This window comes from Cheilinus undulatus, linkage group 11, assembly GCF_018320785.1.
Source record: "Cheilinus undulatus linkage group 11, ASM1832078v1, whole genome shotgun sequence".
NCBI lineage: Eukaryota > Metazoa > Chordata > Actinopteri > Labriformes > Labridae > Cheilinus > Cheilinus undulatus.
This window is the reverse complement of record NC_054875.1, coordinates 20,149,454-20,172,239: the sequence shown is the minus strand read 5'-3', so window position 1 is coordinate 20,172,239 and position 22,786 is coordinate 20,149,454. Positions and strand designations below refer to the sequence as shown.

General features: G+C 38.7%; 2 protein-coding genes across 2 annotated transcripts in view; one reads left to right on the top strand and one right to left on the bottom strand.

The window, feature by feature from the left end:
• Positions 1-16,297, top strand: part of sycp2 (synaptonemal complex protein 2) — a 30,545-nt gene extending 14,248 nt beyond the window's left edge. Inside the window, exons 27-45 of the mRNA XM_041798732.1 lie at positions 1,885-1,930; positions 2,015-2,058; positions 2,181-2,241; positions 2,436-2,595; positions 2,677-2,741; positions 2,828-3,028; positions 3,291-3,446; positions 3,853-4,006; positions 4,653-4,969; positions 5,815-6,090; positions 6,248-6,299; positions 7,295-7,423; positions 8,187-8,374; positions 8,576-8,670; positions 10,771-10,870; positions 11,064-11,122; positions 15,299-15,377; positions 15,693-15,749; positions 15,930-16,297. Coding sequence (XP_041654666.1) covers positions 1,885-1,930; positions 2,015-2,058; positions 2,181-2,241; positions 2,436-2,595; positions 2,677-2,741; positions 2,828-3,028; positions 3,291-3,446; positions 3,853-4,006; positions 4,653-4,969; positions 5,815-6,090; positions 6,248-6,299; positions 7,295-7,423; positions 8,187-8,374; positions 8,576-8,670; positions 10,771-10,870; positions 11,064-11,122; positions 15,299-15,377; positions 15,693-15,749; positions 15,930-15,986 — 2,296 coding nt within the window. The 3' untranslated portion in view covers positions 15,987-16,297. The remainder of the gene's footprint in view (positions 1-1,884; positions 1,931-2,014; positions 2,059-2,180; positions 2,242-2,435; positions 2,596-2,676; positions 2,742-2,827; positions 3,029-3,290; positions 3,447-3,852; positions 4,007-4,652; positions 4,970-5,814; positions 6,091-6,247; positions 6,300-7,294; positions 7,424-8,186; positions 8,375-8,575; positions 8,671-10,770; positions 10,871-11,063; positions 11,123-15,298; positions 15,378-15,692; positions 15,750-15,929) is intronic.
• A 234-nt stretch (positions 16,298-16,531) lies between these two features.
• The window catches only part of phactr3a (phosphatase and actin regulator 3a), a 52,710-nt gene continuing 46,455 nt past the window's right edge, over positions 16,532-22,786 (bottom strand). Inside the window, exons 8-12 of the mRNA XM_041799954.1 lie at positions 18,722-18,777; positions 18,245-18,306; positions 17,979-18,119; positions 17,539-17,615; positions 16,532-17,118 (exon numbers count right to left, since the gene is read on the bottom strand). Coding sequence (XP_041655888.1) covers positions 17,103-17,118; positions 17,539-17,615; positions 17,979-18,119; positions 18,245-18,306; positions 18,722-18,777 — 352 coding nt within the window. The 3' untranslated portion in view covers positions 16,532-17,102. The remainder of the gene's footprint in view (positions 17,119-17,538; positions 17,616-17,978; positions 18,120-18,244; positions 18,307-18,721; positions 18,778-22,786) is intronic.

Genomic DNA, 22,786 nt, shown 5'->3' with positions numbered 1-22,786 from the left:
CCATTTCCATGACATTCATCTCAATACTACTCTGTGTTTCCCACAGGATTTTAGGAGATTATACTTGGAGGATGTCAAACTTTAGGGGATTCTGGGCTAAATGCATCAGTCTTGTGCAGTTTTAGAGTAAAATCAAGAGGTTGTGTCTGTAACAGACTTTTAATTACAGTAGATGTTCAAAATAAGAAGCGGTTCCAGAATGCACATGTGGACTGTCGGCACCGCTAGAGCACATGCGCATCCTTGGACCTCCTCAAGCAGGAATAGGGAGGTGCCTTATTCACTGCATTTCTTACTCATGAGAAATGTATAAATGAAAACAAAATGTTGGTCTGTGTTTACTAAATTTACCTAATGAGGTGCTGTTTTTACTGAAACAGTCTTCAATTGGAGCAGTAGAGCTGGGCAGCGCTGGTCTGTTATATTGTTTTATCTTTTTGTTTAGAGCCCCCTGGTGGCAGAATTTTACATACTGTGTGTTTAATATTAAAAATGTAATATGTTGCAATACCTATCAGTCATTCCATGAGCAGGGTGTCTGCAGGTTTTAAAAAGTATTAAAAGTTGATAACTTATGTAGCAAAATCAAGGCTTTTCATAAAAAGCATTAAAAAGTCTTAAATGCAGAGCTATACGGTCTTGAATTTATTCGCTGTTTTCATTTTTTTATTATACTCATGAAAGGAGTTTTTAAGAGTTAATCTTAAACACAAGTGAGATTCTGATGGAACTGACACCCATCTGTGCACTACTTAGTTCTGGCCCACCGAGCTATCATTGTGTCCTCAAAGCTCCCCTGCCTCTCTGGCATGTTAGCCATCAATCAAGTGATGTTTGTAGGTTAATGTCATGTAAATACACTTTCCACTTTCTTAGAAGTGACTGAAGGTGAAGGTGCTGGAGCCACAGCTGAGGGCAATAGTATTTTACAGGATGTTGCAAATTAAAAGCAGATTCACAGTGAAAGTTTTTCCGAGTCTAGTACGAGCACAGAGTCTGCACTATTGACATCTTAAAGAAATCTTAATTTTCATACTACATTAAGAGATACTGTGTGCCTTTTTTATGTTGTCACATTTTTATCTTATGATCCACACAAAACATAACATAATGTAGCCAATGTCAGAAATGTTAGATGCACTGGAATCTTTAAATTTATTAAGAGGATCTTAAAAATGTCTTTAAAAATACTAGATTTAATGTCAGATTTCTTTTTATACCCCATGAGCAAAAAAGTTGAAACTCAAATCACATGTTTAATTTATTTAATATAAGTGTGATAAATTTATGAAATTACAATACCAACCGTTGCTACGTTTTCTAGAATTGCCCTATATCATCGTTCCCTACTGGCAGTAAATCCACAAACATATTGACGACATATTTGGAGCTGACATCCCTTTTAGATGTGAAATTGTATACATGGGTGATAGTGGGGGATATATATACCCATTTTACTTTCCTTCATGTTACTGGAACTTTTAAAAGCTTTTGAAACAGTGACAGGAGTGGTTTTATGTAGAACAGCAAAGTCACATTCCTTGGGTGATCTGTGTATGTAGGTGGGTGAGCATGTTTCTGTGTGTGTGTTTCTCAGGAGAGGCAATCAACAAATGAGCAAAGATCAAGGCAGACTGTCCATTTATAAATCCTAGATTGTGTTGATCTCTTTGATAAATAAAGTGATAAGGTATAATCAGAGTGCTGTAGGGTTTTGCATGTTATTTCATCCAGTTTACAAAGCTACTGTGGGAGGTTGTATGAACTGTCATGTATGAAATAAGAGTGCAATCAATTTGCATTCAGTGTTTGCTTTTCTTTGGTAATCATAGAAATTAGTACATTTTTGACTGCTGTGATTTAATGATTTTTTTCTGTTTACAGGGAAGATGTTTATGCTTTCAGTGCTGATGAGCCATTTGGTATTGGGGTAAATAATCCTTATTTCATATATTAGTTTTAAATTTGATTACCTGTTATGCCAGTGCTTTAAGCCTGACTTTATGCTCTTTAGGGAAGGGACAAAACCCTCAATAACACTTCTGTAACGTCAAGCAGGTCAGTCCTACAGTTGAAAATGACCTTTAGACTTAATTTTCTGGAGAAGAAGCTTTTTTTTAACAGTTTCTGTCAATATTTTGTGTGGAAAAACTGTCCCATTTTTGTGTGATCTTCAACAGTGGCATCCATCACTCTTCAGCACTGCTGGGGTCAACATATAAAGAACAACCAGTGGAAAAAGTATGATTTAATCATGCTGTATCACAGATTCTCTGTTTGATGCTGTTGTGAGGAAAGCATACACTTTTAGATATAAGGCACTATTATGAAAGTAATACTAAGGTTGTAGTGACCACTGCACTTAACAACAATGCATTCTTTTGTCCTTCTCTCTCTGTCTTTTCCCATGTTATCTACTACCTTGTATGATCCAGAAGAAGCGTCATGTGAAAAAGCATCTGTTCAGTGACACAGATACAGACCACGCCTTGACAGAGGTCAGCTGGCTCAGGGAGTCGAGCAGAAAGCCCAAAGCCAAAGTTACCCAATACTCCAGACAGGCAAGGCCTAAACCTGTGCGCCCCCATACATCCTGTAAGCCATTAAAGACACGCAGTCATGCTACTTACAACCTGTAGGATTTCAATTCATAGAAAAGACTTCATGTCTTTACAGATGAATCCCCACAGTTACCCTCTCCCACTCAAAAACCAACAATGGTCAATTACAAACCCAATAAGGTAAGTATATTTCTTTTTTTAAGTGATCGTCTGTGACAGTAAGATTTAATACCCCAGTCAGCCACAGTGTGTTGCTGTTTAACCAGAATAAGCCCACTGTGAAAGTGAGAGCAGTACAGCCAAAAAAAAGAGTGAAGCAAGCAGCAGAACCCAGCAGACCGCATGAAGCAGTAAGAAGACCCAGGAGAGCTGCAGCCGCATTTGCCAAGAGTTACAGAGAGCCAGACACTGATGACAGCCAATCAGAATCAGATAAACCTCTTACTTCAGAGGCAGAAGACAACCCAGTATGTGACAGGACTTTTTCATTCTAAAGACAATAGTTTATCCAATTATTAAAATTGCTTGATAGATAATGCAGTTATTATTCTATTGGTTATGTGCACATGCAGGTGTCATAAACATGTAATGACATTGTTTAGCATTGCAGGGCTACTCATACCTGTTACCCTTTTGTTTATATCAGATGTATCAGTCTGTAATATGAGAGAAGAAAGATCATTGTTAGACCCAAAATAAAATCTTACCATCTTTGTCTGGTACCAACAGAGCTCCGCTACTACTGATATGGAGAAAGCTCAGAAAAGTCACGAGGCTGCTCAAGTGTTGAAGAATAAGACCACTTGCAAACAAACAACCAAAAGCTATATGAGGCTGGAAAGTTACAATACTATCAGCCTACCAGAGAAAGCCCTCAGCTCGAAGGTAACAGTCCGACATATTCCATAATATCCTGTTTGAGTGATCCTAGAATGTCAGTTTTTCTCATATGAATATAATAAATGAAAAACAAAGCAGCATTGTCACATTAAATTATATATAATTCATTTTTAATGTGTGAAAGGCAAAAGGCTGATAAAACCTGGGCTGAGTGTGCAATAGTCATACTAGTTATTGCTGGTTATTTTACAGCTACTCCCAAATATCCACCAAGTTATTTCAACAAAATTGTCAAAACAATTAGAAACCATTGTCATTAAAGGCCAAATAATGTTGAGATGGTACCTTTTTAGCTGTATTAGAGTGTGGATCACATTCATTTTGTGGTCTAAAGTTGGTTTCCCGCCTATTGGTCATCATATATAACTGAAACCTTTGTTCATGTTTTCAGACAGAAAAGCTTGAAAGAGTTCTTTCAGAAACTTCCAAGTTAAAGAAGAAAATTGCTGCCCCTGGTGAAGAACAAACAGGAGCACTGAAGGATTCCTGGGCAGCTGGCCAGACCTCCTTTTCTCTGTCCCCTCCATTCATTGAGAGGATGAGATGTAAGACTCACCTACATCAGTTAGATAACAGTCATTTGGCTTCATTTTTTTCCACATAAACTACATTCATAGCCCTTTTTAGACTTCAGCCCCGAAAACTGTTTTCCATTATTGAAAAACAATTCTTTGTTTTGTCTGCTATTTATATGATTGCACTTTTGTTTATGTGAGTTTTTTTTATCTTAGTGAAGTAAAACTTTTAATGGTTTTATATAACTGGTTCAAGGTGGATTATGGCCCCTGCTGTCCCCTGGATGTTAATACTTATGCCAGTGAAGTCCTCTTGGCCTCTTTGGCATTAGCAGAGTTGCTTTTCACTTTCTTTCAAAACAAGAACAAGACATTCTTCCCAAAATCTGACAATTTAGAATCTTGCCTTTACTTTCTTCAAATCACTTGTTTACCCACCCCTTTTTAAAGTGTAAAAACACTGTCCATGTTAATCTGTGTTAGCATTTGATGCAGTTCTTTTCTCTCCACCTCTTTGCAGTAAGTTTTAAAACTGTTGCATAAATGACCCTGTTACTCCCTAACCTATTAACTGTAAATCGATCTGTAGGAAAGCATGTATATATTGACCTTTTGCTCTCTGTCCAAATCTCTGGCCAGCTGTGTGAACATCTGTGCTTATTTTGGACTTTCACAGCTGCAGAAAGGTCAGCCCCAACCTTGGATTTGACCTGCTCCCCTCTCCTCACCCCGCGGGGATCCCCACTCCCTGCCTCCCCTGACCCTCCTTGCTGGGTCACCCCCTCTCCAATCCTGCTGTTTCCCGAACCTCGCTCTACAGTCAGCAGTAAAGGACGCTTGAAGCCCTCCTCTTTCTACAGTGCAAATAAGAAACACCGTCCCTCTAAAACATCCTCCATTCAGTCTGTACACACTGTGCGATCTCTCCATCCATTGACCCCCAGAGGCCTAACCCCTGCCCCTGGTTCTATCATTGATCGTAGGGAACCTAAGGTAAAACATCACATCAGTATGTCACAAGTCATAAAAGTTCTCTCTGTTAAAAGTTAGATTTACATGCAGATTTTACATTAACTCTCCTTCACCCTGAAGATGTCTATCAGGGCAGTGTGTCCAAGAATATGTTATTAGTCTTTCTCAGTTCAAATCCCTAGAAAGGAGTTCTCTGGTATTTAACATGCTGTAGTGATTCAAACACTTTTACACTACATGGAAGTCATTGACGTCACCCAGCAGTCATGTGAGAAGCACTGGAGTGACATGAAAAGATGTGTGAGTTATTAGGCACCTGAAGACCTTCATAAACAGTAACCTAGAATTTAAGGAAGTTGGACCATGACCTAAGCACTGCTGGTTGAAATTCCCACAGCAACTGAGAAAACGTGGGTGCAGGAAAGAGAAGTAGCACATCTGTAATTCTACCCTTAAACTGTAATGTTACATTAAATGTCAAACTGCCAAAAATGGTGATGTTTTTATTAGTCATTTTAGAGGAATGCAGAAATGTGTGCAATGTCAGGTCTACAGTGACTGTTTGGCATATTTAAGTACATCATGTGGTTATGGAAAATGTCAGAATTACATATTATGAGTTAAATGATTAAGTTGCTTGATTATAACGACCTATTTAACTCTAAACAGAGCAGATTATAGCTGTAGCTCTGCAACACTTCATCTGAGTCTCTTTATGCATCACAAAATATGTCCCTCTAATTTTACTGTCACTTATCCATGACAGGCATGATAATTATATAACCACTAAATGAGTTGTCATTATTCTTCTTGTCCATCAGTTTCTCATCACTTTAATCCCCCTCCATTCTTTCATCTGTTTTCAGATTAGTCCAGTCCAGCAGCACCCACCCTCACTGCCTCCGTCCCCTTTATCTCCTTCTGCTCAGCCCCTGTTGACCTCCACTCTCCTGGAGATGGACAGACCGTCCATGCCCTCTCCTCCTCAGTCTCCTTTCCCTGAAGACAAACAGGGCTGCACTTTAAGTTTCAGTAAAATGTCTTCAGTATCACTGAGCCAGTACTCCATTAAGTCATCTGTACACAGCAGAGGAGTTAAAGACAGCTCAACTTCTGCCCTGACTGTGTCTCATGACAGAGAGGTAGAGCTTTACCACTTCCATTGTTCTCTGTTGATCATTAGATTGGATGGACTGGAACACTGAAAGATTATGATAAATCAACTTGAATGACATCAAAATTGTGTTTTCTGTTAGTTATTATCAAACGAAACTCATGTTTTACTCCTTGTCTGGACAGAAAACACCAACTTCTGACAAAGACCAAAAGCCTCCACAGCTTCATGTATCAGGTGAACTTTTGAGGTTATTCTTGACGTATTCTTACAGTCTTTTTTCGTTTTTCTTGTTCTCTAGTGTGGTAGCCAAGAAAAAATACCATGCACATACTTTTCAATAACAGTCCATGATGGACTGAAATGTCATCAGTCATTTTTGTCAGTTCATCCCTACATTGATTTAGTAATGATCACAGTCAAGACTTCTGCCTCTGCTTCCTTTAGTCCTTGTGCATGACCCCTTCCTTGCCAATCCACTAACCAACATTTTCCACAAAGTCCTTTCCCGCAGTCTTCAGTCTGCACAACAATTTAGCTCTGTCTGACATTACCTTCTGCATCCATTACTAAAGCACCCATTGCTCCTTGGATCATGAGATCATAACTTTATATAGGAATAAAGAAAATATATATATACTAACAGCATGTTCCTTTGGCTGTGTGGGTTTTTTTTGCTGTTCATCTTGGTTCCTGTTTTGACGTAATGTTAAAATGTTAATTGGAGAAACAATCAGAAGTGTAGACGTGTTTTTGTTTGTGTTTTTTTTTTTCTTAATTTTGAAATTGAACAGATGCTCGGTGCATTCCCATGTATCTTCCTGTTTGGGTTGATGTGTTCTGTGGAGATTGACATGGGCTAGAAGTGGGCTCCACTGAAGATACTGGCACGTATCTTGAGCAGATCAGGGCAGTGTAGCATTTCTGACAGATTATCGTGCATGCATGAATCTGTGGGTTTCATGCACACACGACAGATTATCGTGCGTGCATGAAACCCACAGATTGACTAGAAAGGGAGAAGTTTTCGCCAGTGAGTGCTGCAGAAACTGGGGGACTGCTGGGCAACTGCTACGATCCTCGCCTACTGCCATACAATCTGTACAACTTACATTTCAGCATAAATTACCTCAAATATAAGTAATTGATTTATTTTAGAAATAAAGGAACAGAAAGTTTTAAGAAACAGTTGCATACCTTGAAATTTGTCAAGTATTTTACTTTCATTTTAGGACCCAACCGCAAGCGCCACATATCCTTGTCAAGTAATTCTGAGGAAGAGGAGGAGGAAGATCGTGTGAAAAGGCGGATGAGAGGACAGTGTTCACCTCGGATGAAACCAAGGAAGTTGTTCAAGTCCTGTAAGAATCATTATAGAGCAAAGTAGTTTTGAATTTAGTCGGGAGTAACATTTCCTAAATTATGGTTGAAAAGTCATCTGCTGAGTAACTGGTGCAACCAGCGAGTTAGTACAATTATGTGTAATCAGTGTCTGTGCTTAAGCTATTATATAACACCATGCAGAATGTGTGCTATCATTAAATTTTGTTTTTGTTAGTTCCAATTTTTGTATTGTATGCTGTGTTATTCGGGGCAGTATGAGCCTATGAGTGAAGATGGTGTTAAGTTTCTCTTGTTAGAAGATGGAATGCTATGATCTAATCAAAATGTCAAAATCAAGACTGAAATCCAACAACAATCACTTTCATGGTTTACACAATTTTACAATGACTCACATAGGCTATGATGCATGCTCTCTTCTTTCTTAGATGTAGAAAGACCAAAAGCTGTTTAGAAGAAAAGGTGAACCAGAAAAATCAGGCCAAAAAAATTTGTATTTAAAAGTTACCAGGAAAAGTATATCAGAAAAATGAATATATTCCAGACAAAGCCCTAAGAGTGACAACTAAAGACAGATTCATAGCTCATCATCCTGTGATCTGAACTTTGATCCTGGAACTGTCCTCCATTTCTTATTTGGCTTTTCAGGTTTGGTTTGGTTGTTTAAATTAGAGAAAGGGTCAAAATTACATTGGATTATTTTATGTTTGAAATTTTAGAAAACAAGATGAGTGAGGAGGTTTGCATTTTCAAATTTAATGCTTGCTTGCTTGTTACCCTCAGATGCTGAGTTGTCTGTTGAGAGTGAGGTGAGCCAGGGCTCCAGTCACTGGGAGGCTGAAACAGGAGATGGTGAAATGGACATGGACATGGACATGGACATGGATGAGGATTTGGAGTTGCCAAAAACAACTGTAAACCCAAGCAAGATGTGCCAGCAATTTAGAACTGACCTAAAGAAGAAGTTCCAGGTTGGAAACACTGGCATCTGCACACATTTGAGTAATTCACTGGATGAAAACAATCAACATTAGTCTGCATTAATTAAACACTTCAATGTTTTTTCCTTTTTCTGAAGTGGTATTTAAAGGTGTATAAAACTGCTGAAAATAGTTAAGATGTAGTGACCATGTGTATTTAATATAAAGTCTGTCATCTGTGTTTGCATTCAGAGCCGTCAAAAGATGGTAGAGGTGTACAGCAAGCAATCTATGAAGACTGTCCAGCAACATGTATCCTCTCTAAACATGCAAGTGACCAAACACAGGTTAGTGTACGCTGGAGAACTTAATGAACAGGCTACTTCAGTCTCATATCAGTACATTACCAAAATAACCAGCAATAAAGACATTTTCTACCATTAGGACAGGGCTTTTTTTGTTGATTCTCAAATGACTGAAGTTTGTGAATTTCCCCTTGTGGGACTAATGAAGGAATATCTTCTTCTTCTTCTTCTTCTACTTCAGCTTTAACACACATTGTTTGCTATGCAGTGCAAGAGGGCACAATGAAATTCAGGTCATAAAAATGTAACATTTACCGAGGTTTGGCTTGCTTGCCCACTTGTGTTTGTTGATACCTCTGAACGTGTGAGAGGATAAGAATGTTTTAGACGGTGTTTGTATTTTTGCTTTGCACATAAAACAGTTGAAATGCACATAGATCTTGTCGTGCTTGACAAACAGACCGTGTGGTGCAAGCACATTAACCCTGTGTTTTGCTTATGCATCATAAACAATTCACTCCTACAATGTGAGTTGACATTCCACCACGTTTTTTTTATACAATCATACTGTGTATGTCTTGCCAAGGGTTTCATCTCCATTACAGAAGTACTTGTATGTTCTATGGGTGCAAGCTCTACATACAGTGCAGTGAGAAAGTATTTGCCCCCTTCCTGACGTCTTTTTGCATATTTGTCATATTCAGTTGTTTAAAATCTCCAGACAAATTTTAATATTAGCCAAAGGTAACTTAAGTAAATACAAAAGGCAGTTTTTGAATGATGATTTCTTCTGTTAAGGGAAAAAACCTATCCAGACCTTCCTGGCCCTACATGAAACAGTAACCCCCTCTTGTTAAATCATGAACTAACTGTGATTGACCACATTTTTAGATAGGTTCACATTGAATAGAACCTGTATGACAAATTGAAGAAGGTTAAAAGAGCCACACAGCATAAAAAGATTAGAAACAAGGTGTTACAATGCCATTTCTAAGGCTTTAGGACTCCAATGAACCATGGGGAGAGCCATTATCCACAAATGGAGAAAACATGGAACAGTGGTTAACCTTCCCAGGAGCAGCTGACCTACCAGAATTATTCCAAGAGTGCATCAAGGACTCATTCAGGAGGTAGCAAGAGAACCCAGAGTAATGTCTAAAGACCTGCAGGCCTCACTTGACTCAGTTAAGGTCAATGCTCATGATTCAACAATAAGAAAGAGACTTGGCAAAAATGGCATCATGGGAGAGGCCTAAGGCGAAAACCACCGCTGACCAAAAAGAACACAAGGGCTCATCTCACATCTGCCAAAAAACATCAAATACTTTTGGAAGAATATTCTGTGTACATCTAGCATAAAACTAGCACAGCATTTCCTAAAAAGAACCTCATATCAACAGTCAAACGTGGTGGTGGTAGTGTAATGGTCTGGGGCCTGGACCAGGACCACTGGCTCTATTAAATGGAAACATGTATTCTGCTCTCCCCCAGAAAATCCTGAAGGAAAATGTCTGGTCATCAGTTCATGACTTCAAGCTCAAGAACACTCAGGTTATGCAGCAGGACAATGATGCAAAACAGAACAGCATGTCCACCTCTGGATGGGTAAACAAAATAAAGTTTTTGGAGTGGCCTAATCAAAGTCCGGACCTAAATTAAAATGAGATGCTGTGACATGACCTAAAACAGGCCGTTCATGCTTGAAAACCCTTCAATATGGTTTAATTAAAACAGTTCTGTAAAGAAGAGTGGGCCAAAGTTCGTCCACAGTGATGTTAAAGACTGAGACAGTTATCAAAAATGCTTAACCTGTAGTTGATGCCACCAAGGGTGGCACAACTAATTTTAAGGTTTATGGAGCAGTTACTTTTTCACATAGGGTCTGCTGGTTTGAATGGCTTTCTTCCCTAATAAAAAAGTCATTTAAAAACATAACTTTTATTTACTTGGGTCATTTGTATCTATTATTTGTTGGATGATCTAAAACATTTAAGTGACAATATGCAACAAAAAGGAAATCAGGAAGGGGAGAAATACTTTGTCACAGCACTGTAGTTCTGAAATGTAAAAAGACCTCTTGATTTTGTCTGCATCTAATGTTACATTTTCACTACACTTGTCTATTTTCTCTCCTATTTACAGGAATGAGAAGCTAGAACAAGTTCAGACTGTCCTCTTGGAAGAGATCCAGAGATTGGAGCAGAATGAAACTGTGCTAAAAAACATGGAGAAAGACCTGACTGTATGCCCCTTTGTCTTTTTCTCTCCTTCTTCCCACACACACACACTCACCCACATAAACTCACACCTAGTCCACTGTGCATCATTTTTGGGAAAAGAAAATGTAGAAAGTAAATCCATGTCTATTAATATGCCATGTTCTTGAGGCTGATTCCATTGTTGCCTGATCAGTTTTTGGTCTCCATGTCTCACAGATCTTCTGGAAAAAGCAGATCACTGCGTTCTGTTCTTACCATGAACAGGAAGCCAGGGGGTAAGTGTGTGTGTGTGTGTGTGTGTGGGTGTGTGGGTGTGTGTGTGTGTGTGTTTGTGTTTGTGCAAGTGCTGAAAAAAATGTGTTAGATTGTTGCCTCCCTTCCTACCACACTGTGATCAATGCCAGCCCCACAGGCTCGACACTTATACTTGTAAAAGCTGAATAACACACTTGTTTATTCTGTGGGACACAGATTAAAAAAGCTTAAATAGAAAATGAGGTTTTCCTCAGGCTTATCATTAAAAGTTAGATACAAACCCCACAGCAGCAGCTATTTTTTGAGGGGAAGTGGCCAGTGCTTCTTCATATGACTAAAGCAAGTTCACTGATGTTTATTTACTTTACAGAATCAAGTGTAACAAACACTGCTTCTGTCTGGTACTGCTGAAAATATACAGTTTCTGAGTTGACCCTTTTCAGTCATCTCTGTCATTAATGTAAATCTTTTACTGATAGCACTTTTTTACATCTTTACCATGAAACACACATTTCATTAAAGCAATAACATAAACCATGTTTATGACAGCATATTAGGACCACTTATAAAATAAAATAAAGAAATAAAGATGATCCATTAGCATACCTTCGAACACTCCTGCTTTTCCCAGAGTTCTCTTTTAGTTTTTTGGCCATCTCCTGTTTTGTCATTCTACCTGGGAAACTCACATAATTTCCATGGCTCTACTAGTAATTCACAAACACAGAATCATGCATTTTGGATTTTTCTCTGAGGACAAAAAGTTGCCAGATCTTGTATGAATCATGTAACATACACACAATCCAAATCAACATAAAACTTCAACCCCTCTGTCCCTGTGACCTGGCAACCCAAGACCTGACTTAAGGGGTGGGCTGAACTCTGCACTAGCAGACAGACGAGATGAGAGGTGCACAGAGGAGCAAGGTCGCTATACATGATAGGACAGGCCAGCGCTCTTCTGTGTCTTTCCCTTCTCTGCATTATGACAATACTTCACATATGATATCAGGCGCTCTAATGCCTTGGTTACAGCATGTTAGCATGTGAATTAAAACAGCAATATACCAAAGAAAGTTGTGGTTACTGTAACGTTCACACTGTGAGAATTTGCAGAAGCATCACAGGTGACCAAAACTAACATTCTCTGCTCCTGTGAACACTTTCATATAGAAAGAGGGTGAACAACAGACTACAACAGCCAACATTTCAAGTTTGGCCAAAAACATAACTAAATGTACTCAAGTGTTGAATTTCAGGGGACAAACAGAGAATTCTAAAGTGAATCCCCCTATTATGTTGAAATCCATATTTTAAAAGTAAAGTAGAAAATTTCAGTGATTTCTGCCGAGGCATTATTTGACTGTATCAAATTTATAGGAGGGCAGACATTTGGGTATTCAATGACAAATAAGTGCATAAAAATATACCTGAACACATGAAATAAAGTATTCGACCTCAAAATTTTCTTGGGGAGGACCCCCAGATCATCCCCCTCTCAAAGAAATGTACATCCCTACTAGAGAAATGTACAGTATTAAAAAGATTGAAAGTTGTAAATTTGGACTTTTTGAACTCTGACTTACAAAGTCATAAATTAACAACATTATGAAGTGGTAGACTTACAAGAACCAACCTGAAAACAGTGGTTGGATGGCCTTCGTATACAGAAATGACTCTTCCAAGCCCAGATGATAATGATAATGAGATGATTCTTTGCTAAAATCAAAGATACTTCCAAATTGCTCAGTCAGTGATCAGGTATGACTCTCACCTGCTGAACTTGTGCAAGGAAAAGGCTTCCTTTGATTTGATGATGATTCTACATGATAGGCCATTTAAAAGTTTATAATCTCAAGAATTCTTTGTTTTGGTTCTTGTTAATATGGAAGCCCATTTCCGCCACTTAAAAAATAAAAATGTTAAAGATAGGGAATTTAAAAAAAAAAAGAAACGAAGAATCCTAAGTCATAATTATGAGATAAAAAGTCGAAATTATGAGAAAATATAGTCAAAAATATGAGATAAAAAGTCACAATTATGAGATAAAAAGTCGAAATTATGAGATAATAAAGTCAAAATAATGAGATTAAAAGTCAAAATTATGAGATAAAAAGTCAAAATTAGGAGATAAAGGGTGTAACTGTGCAGTAGTTACAGTGACTTCATTATCTCATAATTTCGACTTTTTATCTCATAATTTCGACTCTTTATCTCATAATTATGACTTTATTATCTCATAATTTCGTCTTTTTAATCTCATAATTTTGATTTTTTACCTCATAATTATGACTTTTTTTTCTCATAATTTCGACTTTTTATCTCATAATTATGACTTTTTATCTCATAATTTCCACTTCATATCTCATAATTTGGACTTTATATCTCATAATTTGGACTTCATATCTCATAATTTGGACTTTTTAATATCATAATTTTGACTTCATATCTCATAATTTCGACTTTTTATCTCATAATTATGACTTAGGATTCTTCTTTTTTTTATTCCCTTACTTCCACATTTTTATTTTTTAAGTGGCGGAAATGGGCTTCCATATGTTAAGGTACAGTTTTCAAAACTCCCTTTTCCCTTCTAAATTCAGTACTTTTTAAGCTTGAATATTTCCTTTTTTTAATCTTGAAAATTACTGTTCCTTTTAATTTTTGTTATTTTTCTAGTGACCCTAATACACTGTCATACAAATTATGTCTATAGGTTGTTTGCAATCATGTGATCCTGAAGGTCCATTGGGGGTCAGTTAGTGGGGGACAGCCATTAGGAATGAACATGAACAGAGAAAAGTTAGTACTTAACAGTTCTAAATGGATCTCTATGCTGCAGTTATCATCAGAAAATTTCTACATACATTAAATACAATCCCTTCACTTAGAAAATGTGATATTTACTACAGTTTAACTGATTTACCTAGTGTGGAGACATTCAATATCACAAATACTCAGTCCCACAGACCTCTTAGTGGGGTTAGGGTTAGTAGTTCATCAAACCAGATGAAGAAAGACAAAAGTCTTGAGGCTAGCTGTGCCTCTTTCACATATAAAAAAATCATAATTTTGTCGCAAACATGCTTTTAATTGAAACTGTGATGTACTATCAACCAAAAAGTCCTTGTTGGGTGAGCGACCAAGTGGTGATGAGCCCTTCACAAACAAGCCTGTTCTATGTGCTGAATGTGCTAAACCATGGGAAAACTGTACTGAACCAAGCCAGACTGCTTTGTGGGAACGGACCATACACAAGTGTTTGGTGACACTGTTCCTCCAAGTTTTAGATAGAGGTTTTTTTTTAATTCTAGTCTGCTGCTGTTTCTCTTTGAATTTTAATCTTTTTTAACTTTTGCCAGACTGCTTCTCTATGTCTGGGTCACAGTAGCATGATTATTAAGAATGTTTATACTTTTGCACTTTGAACACTTGGCATCGCAGTAAACCCTCAAAACGTGGCCTTTTTGCAGTGGTTCTCTATGTAGAAATGACTTCTTGCCTCCCAAGGGGTGTTCTCTGCTGCTGCATGATGTCATCTGCAAAGAACCCATAGGTGGGAATAAAAAAACAACAACAACAAAACAAAAACTAGGGGCCAAATAATGAAATATCAGCGTGGATCTGATTCACTCCTCCTTAGGGTTGAAGTTTAAGTTTAAGTTTAAGTGTGAGATGTCTTAAATTTTAGATGCCATCGTGACTAAGGCTTGATGGATGTTACATCATTTTTTCATTGTTCTTTGTGGATGTGGCTGTTTCCATGACAATTTGGGGCAAATGCGGCTGCATTTTTGGGAGTGTTTTGCATGAGCTTTTGCAAGCCACAAACCCAAGAGAGGAGAAGTTGGGGAATGTAAATTTAAGTAAGTATGGCTTGGAGATAGAAAATGACAGTGGAATAGTCAGCAGGGCTAAACAGTGATCATGTGGCAAATTCCAAGATACGCAAAAAAAAGCCATAGACTACCCTATTGAATCCTAAAATGACCTTAATTTCACTTTGTCTGGGTCTTAAGAAGTCTAACATCTGATTTTAAATTGGAGCAGCAACCCTGTTTTTAACAGAATGTGTTGGCTTTTGCATCACTGCACAACCCAAACTTTATTTGCATTTTTTTTTTTTTTATGCTTGTGTGTTCTTTAGCTCTTATACATTTATCGCCTTCCTGTATTTCTGTCTGTCTTCCCCACAGGAATGATACCTTAACAGTAGCCCTGCAGACTAACATGTGTCCCAGCTTGGAGTATGAGGAGAAAATATTCACATCCCAGGTCTGATCCTCTAGCCTACATTTCACAGCTGTTATCTAATATGTTCTTCATTACTTTGTTCAAGTGTTAGTCTTGTAATTAGCGGTATAAATCCAAACCTGAGGGAGCTCTAAGTGAGCAAATTCCCGCTGCGCTCCATCATTGTTTTAAATAGCTCTTCACCTCACCTCGGCCTATATTTCCAGTAATTTTTGCTGAGTAGCCTTTACAGCATTCTGCTTATCTCATTGTCTCATGTGTCAGCTAGTCGCTGACCCTGCTTGTCCTGACTGTCATATTCTGCATTGCACCCTCTAAAACCTCTCTGTTTTTCAGATGTGCCTGATAAGAAAAGACATGAAGTCTGTTCAGGACAGACTCCTCAGTCAGATGGTGAGTAGACATGACACGACACAGGTGACCCTGCAGCCTGGATTAGACCAGAATAATTAGGCTCTGAATTTTTTGTCATCCTGTCAGCAGAGCAGTGCTGCTGTGAAAACCTTTTTACCACACAGTGCAGTATGTGGAGGATTTGTCACTGGTTTATTTGAGCTTTTGTTCCTTTTATAGCAAGAGGGAGAGCTCCAGAGTGTGAAGCGAGGCCTACATGCTTTGTTTTTCCCTTGATGGAGTTGGATTGGAGTTGAACTCACTCCTACCAAAGGTCCTTCCACTGTAAACAATGTTTTGTATTTTACTGCCAAACATACAGTACAGTGTTCTTCCACTGCGCTGTTTCATTTCAGCGTTTACCTCAAGTGTTGATTTCTCCACTCTGTTTTTATTGAGTCTGGATTTGTTTGGTTTATTCCTAGCTGGATGTGTTATTGCTGTAAGTCTGGTTTTATTAGACTTGTTTGAGTATTCTGGTATTTATTATATGATGAAATTAATATGTTTATTTATTCATTTTTTTCTGTAATAGCGCAGAAAAATTGCGTTTTCATGTCTTATTTGCTTGGCTCTGTGGTGTTTTTAATATAAATCTCAAATTTTTTCTCAAACAGGTTCATAAGGGGTTTAAGACTGTCAACTGAATATTCAAAGTTTTATGTCAGTTATTTTATTCATAATTTCTATTTAACTTATTGTTTTTAATCAAAATAAAATTTTGAAAAATGAGACAAGCCATTCTTAAAAAAGACCTTGTATTTTGAAGACAAGTAGTGCTTACAAAGGTATTTCTCTTTTCAGTGAAGACATTGACGGTCTCATTCAGATTGACATACTGTATGTACAGTTGATATCAAATTCATCCCCTGTTCCCTCTACCCCAGACTGCACAGTCTTTAAACAGTCCAAGTGACACATTATTCATCAGTTAAGAAAAGGTGAAGCTGGTCACATGCACAACTTCCTTCCACTACACAGATTCACACTGCCTTGTCAAAGGAGTCCATCAAATAGTACAAAAAGAAACAACACTGACTGAATGACAAGATTGTTTTTATCCTCCACTCTCATCCCGAGAGTTTGAGGCTCCTCCAAAGTTACTCTTTCACCAGCCAGCTTCCGTAAGGCGACGTTCAGTTGTCTCCAGGACACACAGCCGCTAATCATCTCCTCTCCCACACCCATGCTCTCATACTGATGATATGATAGTCGAGGGTGCTGGAAGAATGTCAAAGACACTCCGAAGACCAAGAGGCTCCAGGCTCTTTTAACTGTCCAGACTGAGCAGCTCTGAGCAGCTTCAGAAAATTTCCAAGGTCAGCATTTCTTCACAGAAGAAAGTCCGTGTTTTCACGGTCGATGGAACCTGGAGAGATAAACATGAAGAGAGGCCATGTTTAGAACAAGGAGAGTAGAGAGTGCCTTTGTCCTCATACTCTGGTATTACTGCAAACGTGGTTATTTTTAGCCATCATTACATGCACTAATGTACTTGCATCCCACCCTCCCTCTGGGTCACTGTTACAGCTCATGAAGACCCTGTTTTTTTTTTTTTCAGAGCTCAACCAAGGACACCCTGGCATTTTATTATTCGTCCCTACGCGGCATCACGAACCCTCCAGAGGACACCCTCCCCCCAGTTTAGAAGCTCTCCCATCTATCTTTAGCTCCTCGGCACTCTCTGCATAAGCTAGGAGAGCTAAATATAGACCGCTGCTACCAAGAATAGAGCACAACATGCTTCCCATCACATACTACACACAGACATGCTCTCCACAGCACTGACCTTGTTAGATGTTTGCTGGAGGCATGCACTTCCATCTCGGTGCTTTTAAACTCGTTCAGCTCTTTTCGGATGGCAGCCTGTGGAGAAAAAGAAAAATGGGCATTAGTGCGTCCCTAAGTGCTTGCTGGGCCATTGGGGTGCTGAGACTTTTGAACGGAAAAGTGACAGCAGGGGGAAGAAAAAACAGGATCAGCCTAAAAATCTAAAGAGAACAGGGGATTTATGAGATAAGCTGATAACTGGTACATGCAATAGAAATATCTCTGATGAGCATTAAGTCAGAGTGTTTTGGGAGTTTCGTAATCAGACTAGCCTAAATAGTCTGCATCTTTGGTGATAAGTTTAACTGATTAAGGACAGGCGACAAAGGTCAGCAAGGTGTCCGTGATTTCATTGACCCCTCACTGTCAGTAGGAATTGTTTTAAAAAGGAGTACACACCTTGTCTGCTGCTGATAACCGAGTCCAGGGCTTGTCCGCTCTCCTGTCATAGTCCTGAGCTTTGGCCACCTCCACATAGTCACTGAAACGGATCAGGATCTTTCTATCTCTGAGTTCATCTACTGTTGGCCGCTGGTTGAGCTGAAAGACACATGAAGTGGGACAAATTTAAGGTAAAGGCTGTTTTTCCACTGGAGCTTCCTTATTAAAGTTGATCATTTCAGGTTTTTTTTTTCCATACTAATTAGTGCCAAACACTTTCTTACCTTTCTATTTAGCCGCTGTTTGATCTCCCTCCTCTCCTCTTGCTCTGTCTGGTCATTTCTCTCTGAAGAAAAACAGCCAAAGTAGGAATTCACTCTGAATTCATTATTAAACATTCATAAAAAAGACACCATAGTTTTTATTTAAATGATTATAAACCATACAGTCCTCGGTCTGTTATTTATTAGGTGGAAAATATAACTAAGCTATTCTAACTCAGTCATGCTTTAAGTGTAAAAATCCATTTCCCATCATCTCCTACAAAGTTCACAGTGAAGAGAGGGATTGTGCACTCAGGCGTTCTTCTGCTGCTAAATAATGTACAACATCGGGCGATCTGTCCTATTTTTGTGTTGTCTTGCCCTGTTTGTTGTTTTCAAAAGAGTTTTTCTTACACGTATAATGTGTACTTAGAGAGATTATGAGTGAAGTGTATAGAAGGGGAATGTGGAGACAGATATCGTTGTGCGTAAACTTACGTTTAAGGATGTTCCGACTCTCCAGCTCCTCGACATTCGGTCTCTGGCTCAGCCTCCTGCGGAGAAACACCAACACCACGTTTTGAACCATTTTCACTTCAACTGTCCCCTATCCTCTTTAAACCGTAGTCGTAGTATCTTCACTATGCGCGTTCTCGAGAGGAATCCCCTATGTCTCCATCTCGCATCCAAACCGCGGCTGTGCTGCTTAGGCAGAGGCTCTCCCCACATCTGGAATAATAGTCAGAGGAGTGCTGGTTCTCCTGTGTGGGAAATCTCCACTGAGTTGTTATTCGGTTCCGAGATTCTGCATCTCAGGTGCAGCCTCTGTGTTTGAGTGTAGTGTAGTCCGCAGCAGCAGCTCGTTTACTCTACTATCCGGCTCAGACTACGAGCGCTTTTTGAACTGAGTCGTGATGGGCTGCCTGGGCGAGACTCCCCTAGTTTCCCTGGTTACTGCATGCATAATGAGAAAGGGGCGGGCCCTAGTAGGCTCCCACTCTCGGCATCCCCAGCCTCCTCCTGCTGCACACTGGGCTACTGGAGCACGCTACAACACACTGTTGCATCAGATCTGTTTTTCCTTTTTAAAGGGAGGATTGTTTTTTTCTCAAACACAAAAGATTTTTTTGGGAGTGAAAACTTTACAGGTTTGAAAATACTGTCACGTTTCTATGATCTAACACTGTTTTTCTATTTTGTACTTCATCCAACCCATTTCAACAAACTGATCACATCTAGTACATTTGAAAGTCTTTACTATGGGTGATCCCTTTAGATTTGTCATCTCGTTTTCAAGGGATGCTTTAGTTCATTTATTTCAAGCGGTTACATTCCCTTACTTACTATAAAGCTTTCAAAGCCTAGGAGAGATACTTAACAGATAAAAAAGAAATGCTGTTGTCTCTCAGTATCTGATGCAGCTTCTCACCTCTTTTGCACTGTATAAAATCATTTTTGAACACGATGGTTACACACCTGGCGCATTTCATTCAAGCTGTTACATTCTCTTACCTCAAAGCTTTAAAATGCTACTAAAACAGTTTTTTTCCTTTTCCATATCTTAAACAATTTTAATCTCTTGCACTACAGAAAAAAACTAAACTAAACATAATAATAACTAAACTAACATAATGTTTACACATGGTTTGTTTAAGTCAAGCTTTTGCATTCCCTTACAAAGCTTTCAGACATTTGGAAAATACAAGATTAAAATTGCTGTTACCTTTTAGTAAACCTGCCACTTTTACACCTTAACAAATCAATTTTACACCTACAAATTACACTTGGTAAATTTATTTTAAGCTGTTACATCAATGCTTTCAAACACCAGAAAAAAATACTTAACAGATTTTAAAAAGTGGTTACATTTTGTTATCTAATTTAATTCTTCTCTCTTTTGCAATGTGTCAAATCAAAATTAAACAAAAATCTCAACTGGTAAATTTATTTCAAGCTACAACATTCCATTTACTGCCATGCAATCAAACACAAAGGGGAGATTCTTGAAATATTCAAAAACTGGTGCCTTTTTTAAATTTCTCGATAATTACTTCCTCTTTTGCACTATTTAAATTCCATTTTTAGACATAAAGATTATACCTGGTACATGTATTTCAAGCGGTTAACCTCCTTTACTACAAAGTTTCAAATGCCAAAAAAATATTTAAAAGATAAAATTGGCTGATGGGCTGGATGTCACGAGAACTAGCTGATCAACATTTAAGCCTGACACAGGAAGCTATGGGATCACTTTCTGTTTTCCTGCTTTGACTGTGTTGCTCTGTGCCATTTCTCATGCTGATAGAGATAGGGCTAAACTGTTTATTTTCCTTCATTTTTCTGATCTTGCAGTTTTACTTTTGCCACATTAAGTACATTTTGTAAATCAGAATGAATGCGTATTGGTTCCTAATATCCGTTATCAGTCTCATGAATTAATAATCGGTATCGCCACTGAAAAATTAAAATCGTTCAAGCCCTACTTTTTTTTAACATCTTATCTACATGCATCTCTTTTGCACTACAATGAATCAAACACTGTTGCCTTATTAATAACTCAATAATTCCTGCCTTCTCTGCACAACAACAGATTCGTTTTAAACATGTAGGTCACACCTGGTACATTGACCAAAACACTTTCATATGCCAGAAAAATACTGAAAAGGAAAAAAAAAGCTATTGCCTTTTTAATATCTAAATAATTCCCACCTCTTTTGCACTATACCAAATCAATTTTAAACATAAAGATCACACCTGGTACAAGCTGTTCCATTCCCTGACCATCTTAGCCTTTCACAAAGGTCTCTTAAATCCAGTGTTTTCCCGCACTCCTCTGAACTATTCATTCTCCGTATAAATAATAAATGTGAGCTGCACAACAGGGCTCAGCTTTAGACAGCATGAGGCACACCCCGACGGTACATCTCCAGAGGTGGAAAGGACAGAGAGGACAGAATGCCACCACACAGCGGGACTCTCTTTATCCCTCTAACCCTGGGTGACACTGGACACTTTATAGTTATGTCCCTTAGAGATCAAAGTTAGGTCACACCTACAGCGACCTGGGCAACTACAAAGGTGGTGGAGGTCCCATGGTGTGTATGTGAGCCACTGGACAGCTAATATTTAAATCCCTACCATGTTTAAACTATTTAACACCACTTTGACACGAGAGGCATGGCTTATGTATTGAGCAATTGTCATACGTTTTTACTACATCTAGGTAGTAATGTGTACAGTGAATCTGTTTTTGTTAGCACACAAGTGGCTAGACAATAACCAGAGGAATCATTCAGGAATTATTCAATCTTTCCTCACCAGTTTCAGAGCTGTGGGCTTAATTGCCACATCAGAGTTGATCAATCCCTTTCTATTGTTTTCATCTCCTTGCGCAAGTTTTTCTTATCACAGTTATTTACTTTGATTAAAAGTTAAATCTCATCAGGAGTGGAGCAGGCCATCACAGCACTTCTTTGATAAACAGAGTTACCCAAAAGCTTTTACATTTCAAACAGATGAAACGGAAAATCACTCCCAAAGCCCCAATGAATACAACCATCCTCTATATTATTGACCTGGTCGCTGAGTTGCTTAGCAACAACACTTGGTATCTTTGAGACACTAGCGTCCTCCCACAGACATTCTCACTTCTCCCTAGCAACACACTAATGGAGATTTTACTATTACACGCGGCTCAGAGTCTGCTTCACACAGAATCAGAGGCTATTTTTAGAAATGGGGTGCTATACTTGTCGTGAGCTGAAAAAAACTGAACGCTATTTTGGTTGCATGACCGTATTTTTGTTCTGGGAAACTAAATGAATCACAAAACCTTTTACTGGTTTCATGAGATGCTCTCAGGAGGCAGGAGGAGGTTTTCGGGAAGACCTGAAATATCTCCACATGAGACGACACATTGACTCACTGCACCAGTTTACCCGCTGTTTGCCTTCTGCACCCAAGTCTAATCTCTGAAAATGTAGAAAGGCTTCCCCAGAATACCATGATGACGCAGAAACGCCTGTTGGTTTAAGGGTTTCCGGATGTTCTGTAACAAAATGAGTGAGAATAGAAAGTCGAACCATGCTTGCTAAGACAGGAATGACAGTCTTAAACAAAGACTAAAACACCAATGGCTGAGTGGGTGGCAGAGGCTCTAAATCTTTTATCTCAGCTGCCAACTGTGCTAAAGAGACAAAAATGGCCATTCCCTGCATTCTTCCCATTTCTTGTACACTAGCTGCTCTTCTTGTCTATTATTTCTGCACACATAACTCCCCGACAACACATTTTCTGGAGAGCACGGGGAGATGCATTATTGAACAGTGGCAGAGACTAAGATTAGAAACAGCAGAGTGCGACTGCAGCACTTGTGCCAGGCTGGGAGTCTCTAAAGATAGAAAGGTCATCTATCACTGACACAACAGATAGACAAGGTGTCATTATCAACCATGAGCAGTGATGGAATTTTCTGCTCGATCGGCAGCAAATGTAACAGTAGGGTTTCACAGTGAGAAGCAGATAGGATGGAATAAAGAGCTGATTGAATCTGTAGCGGGAGGC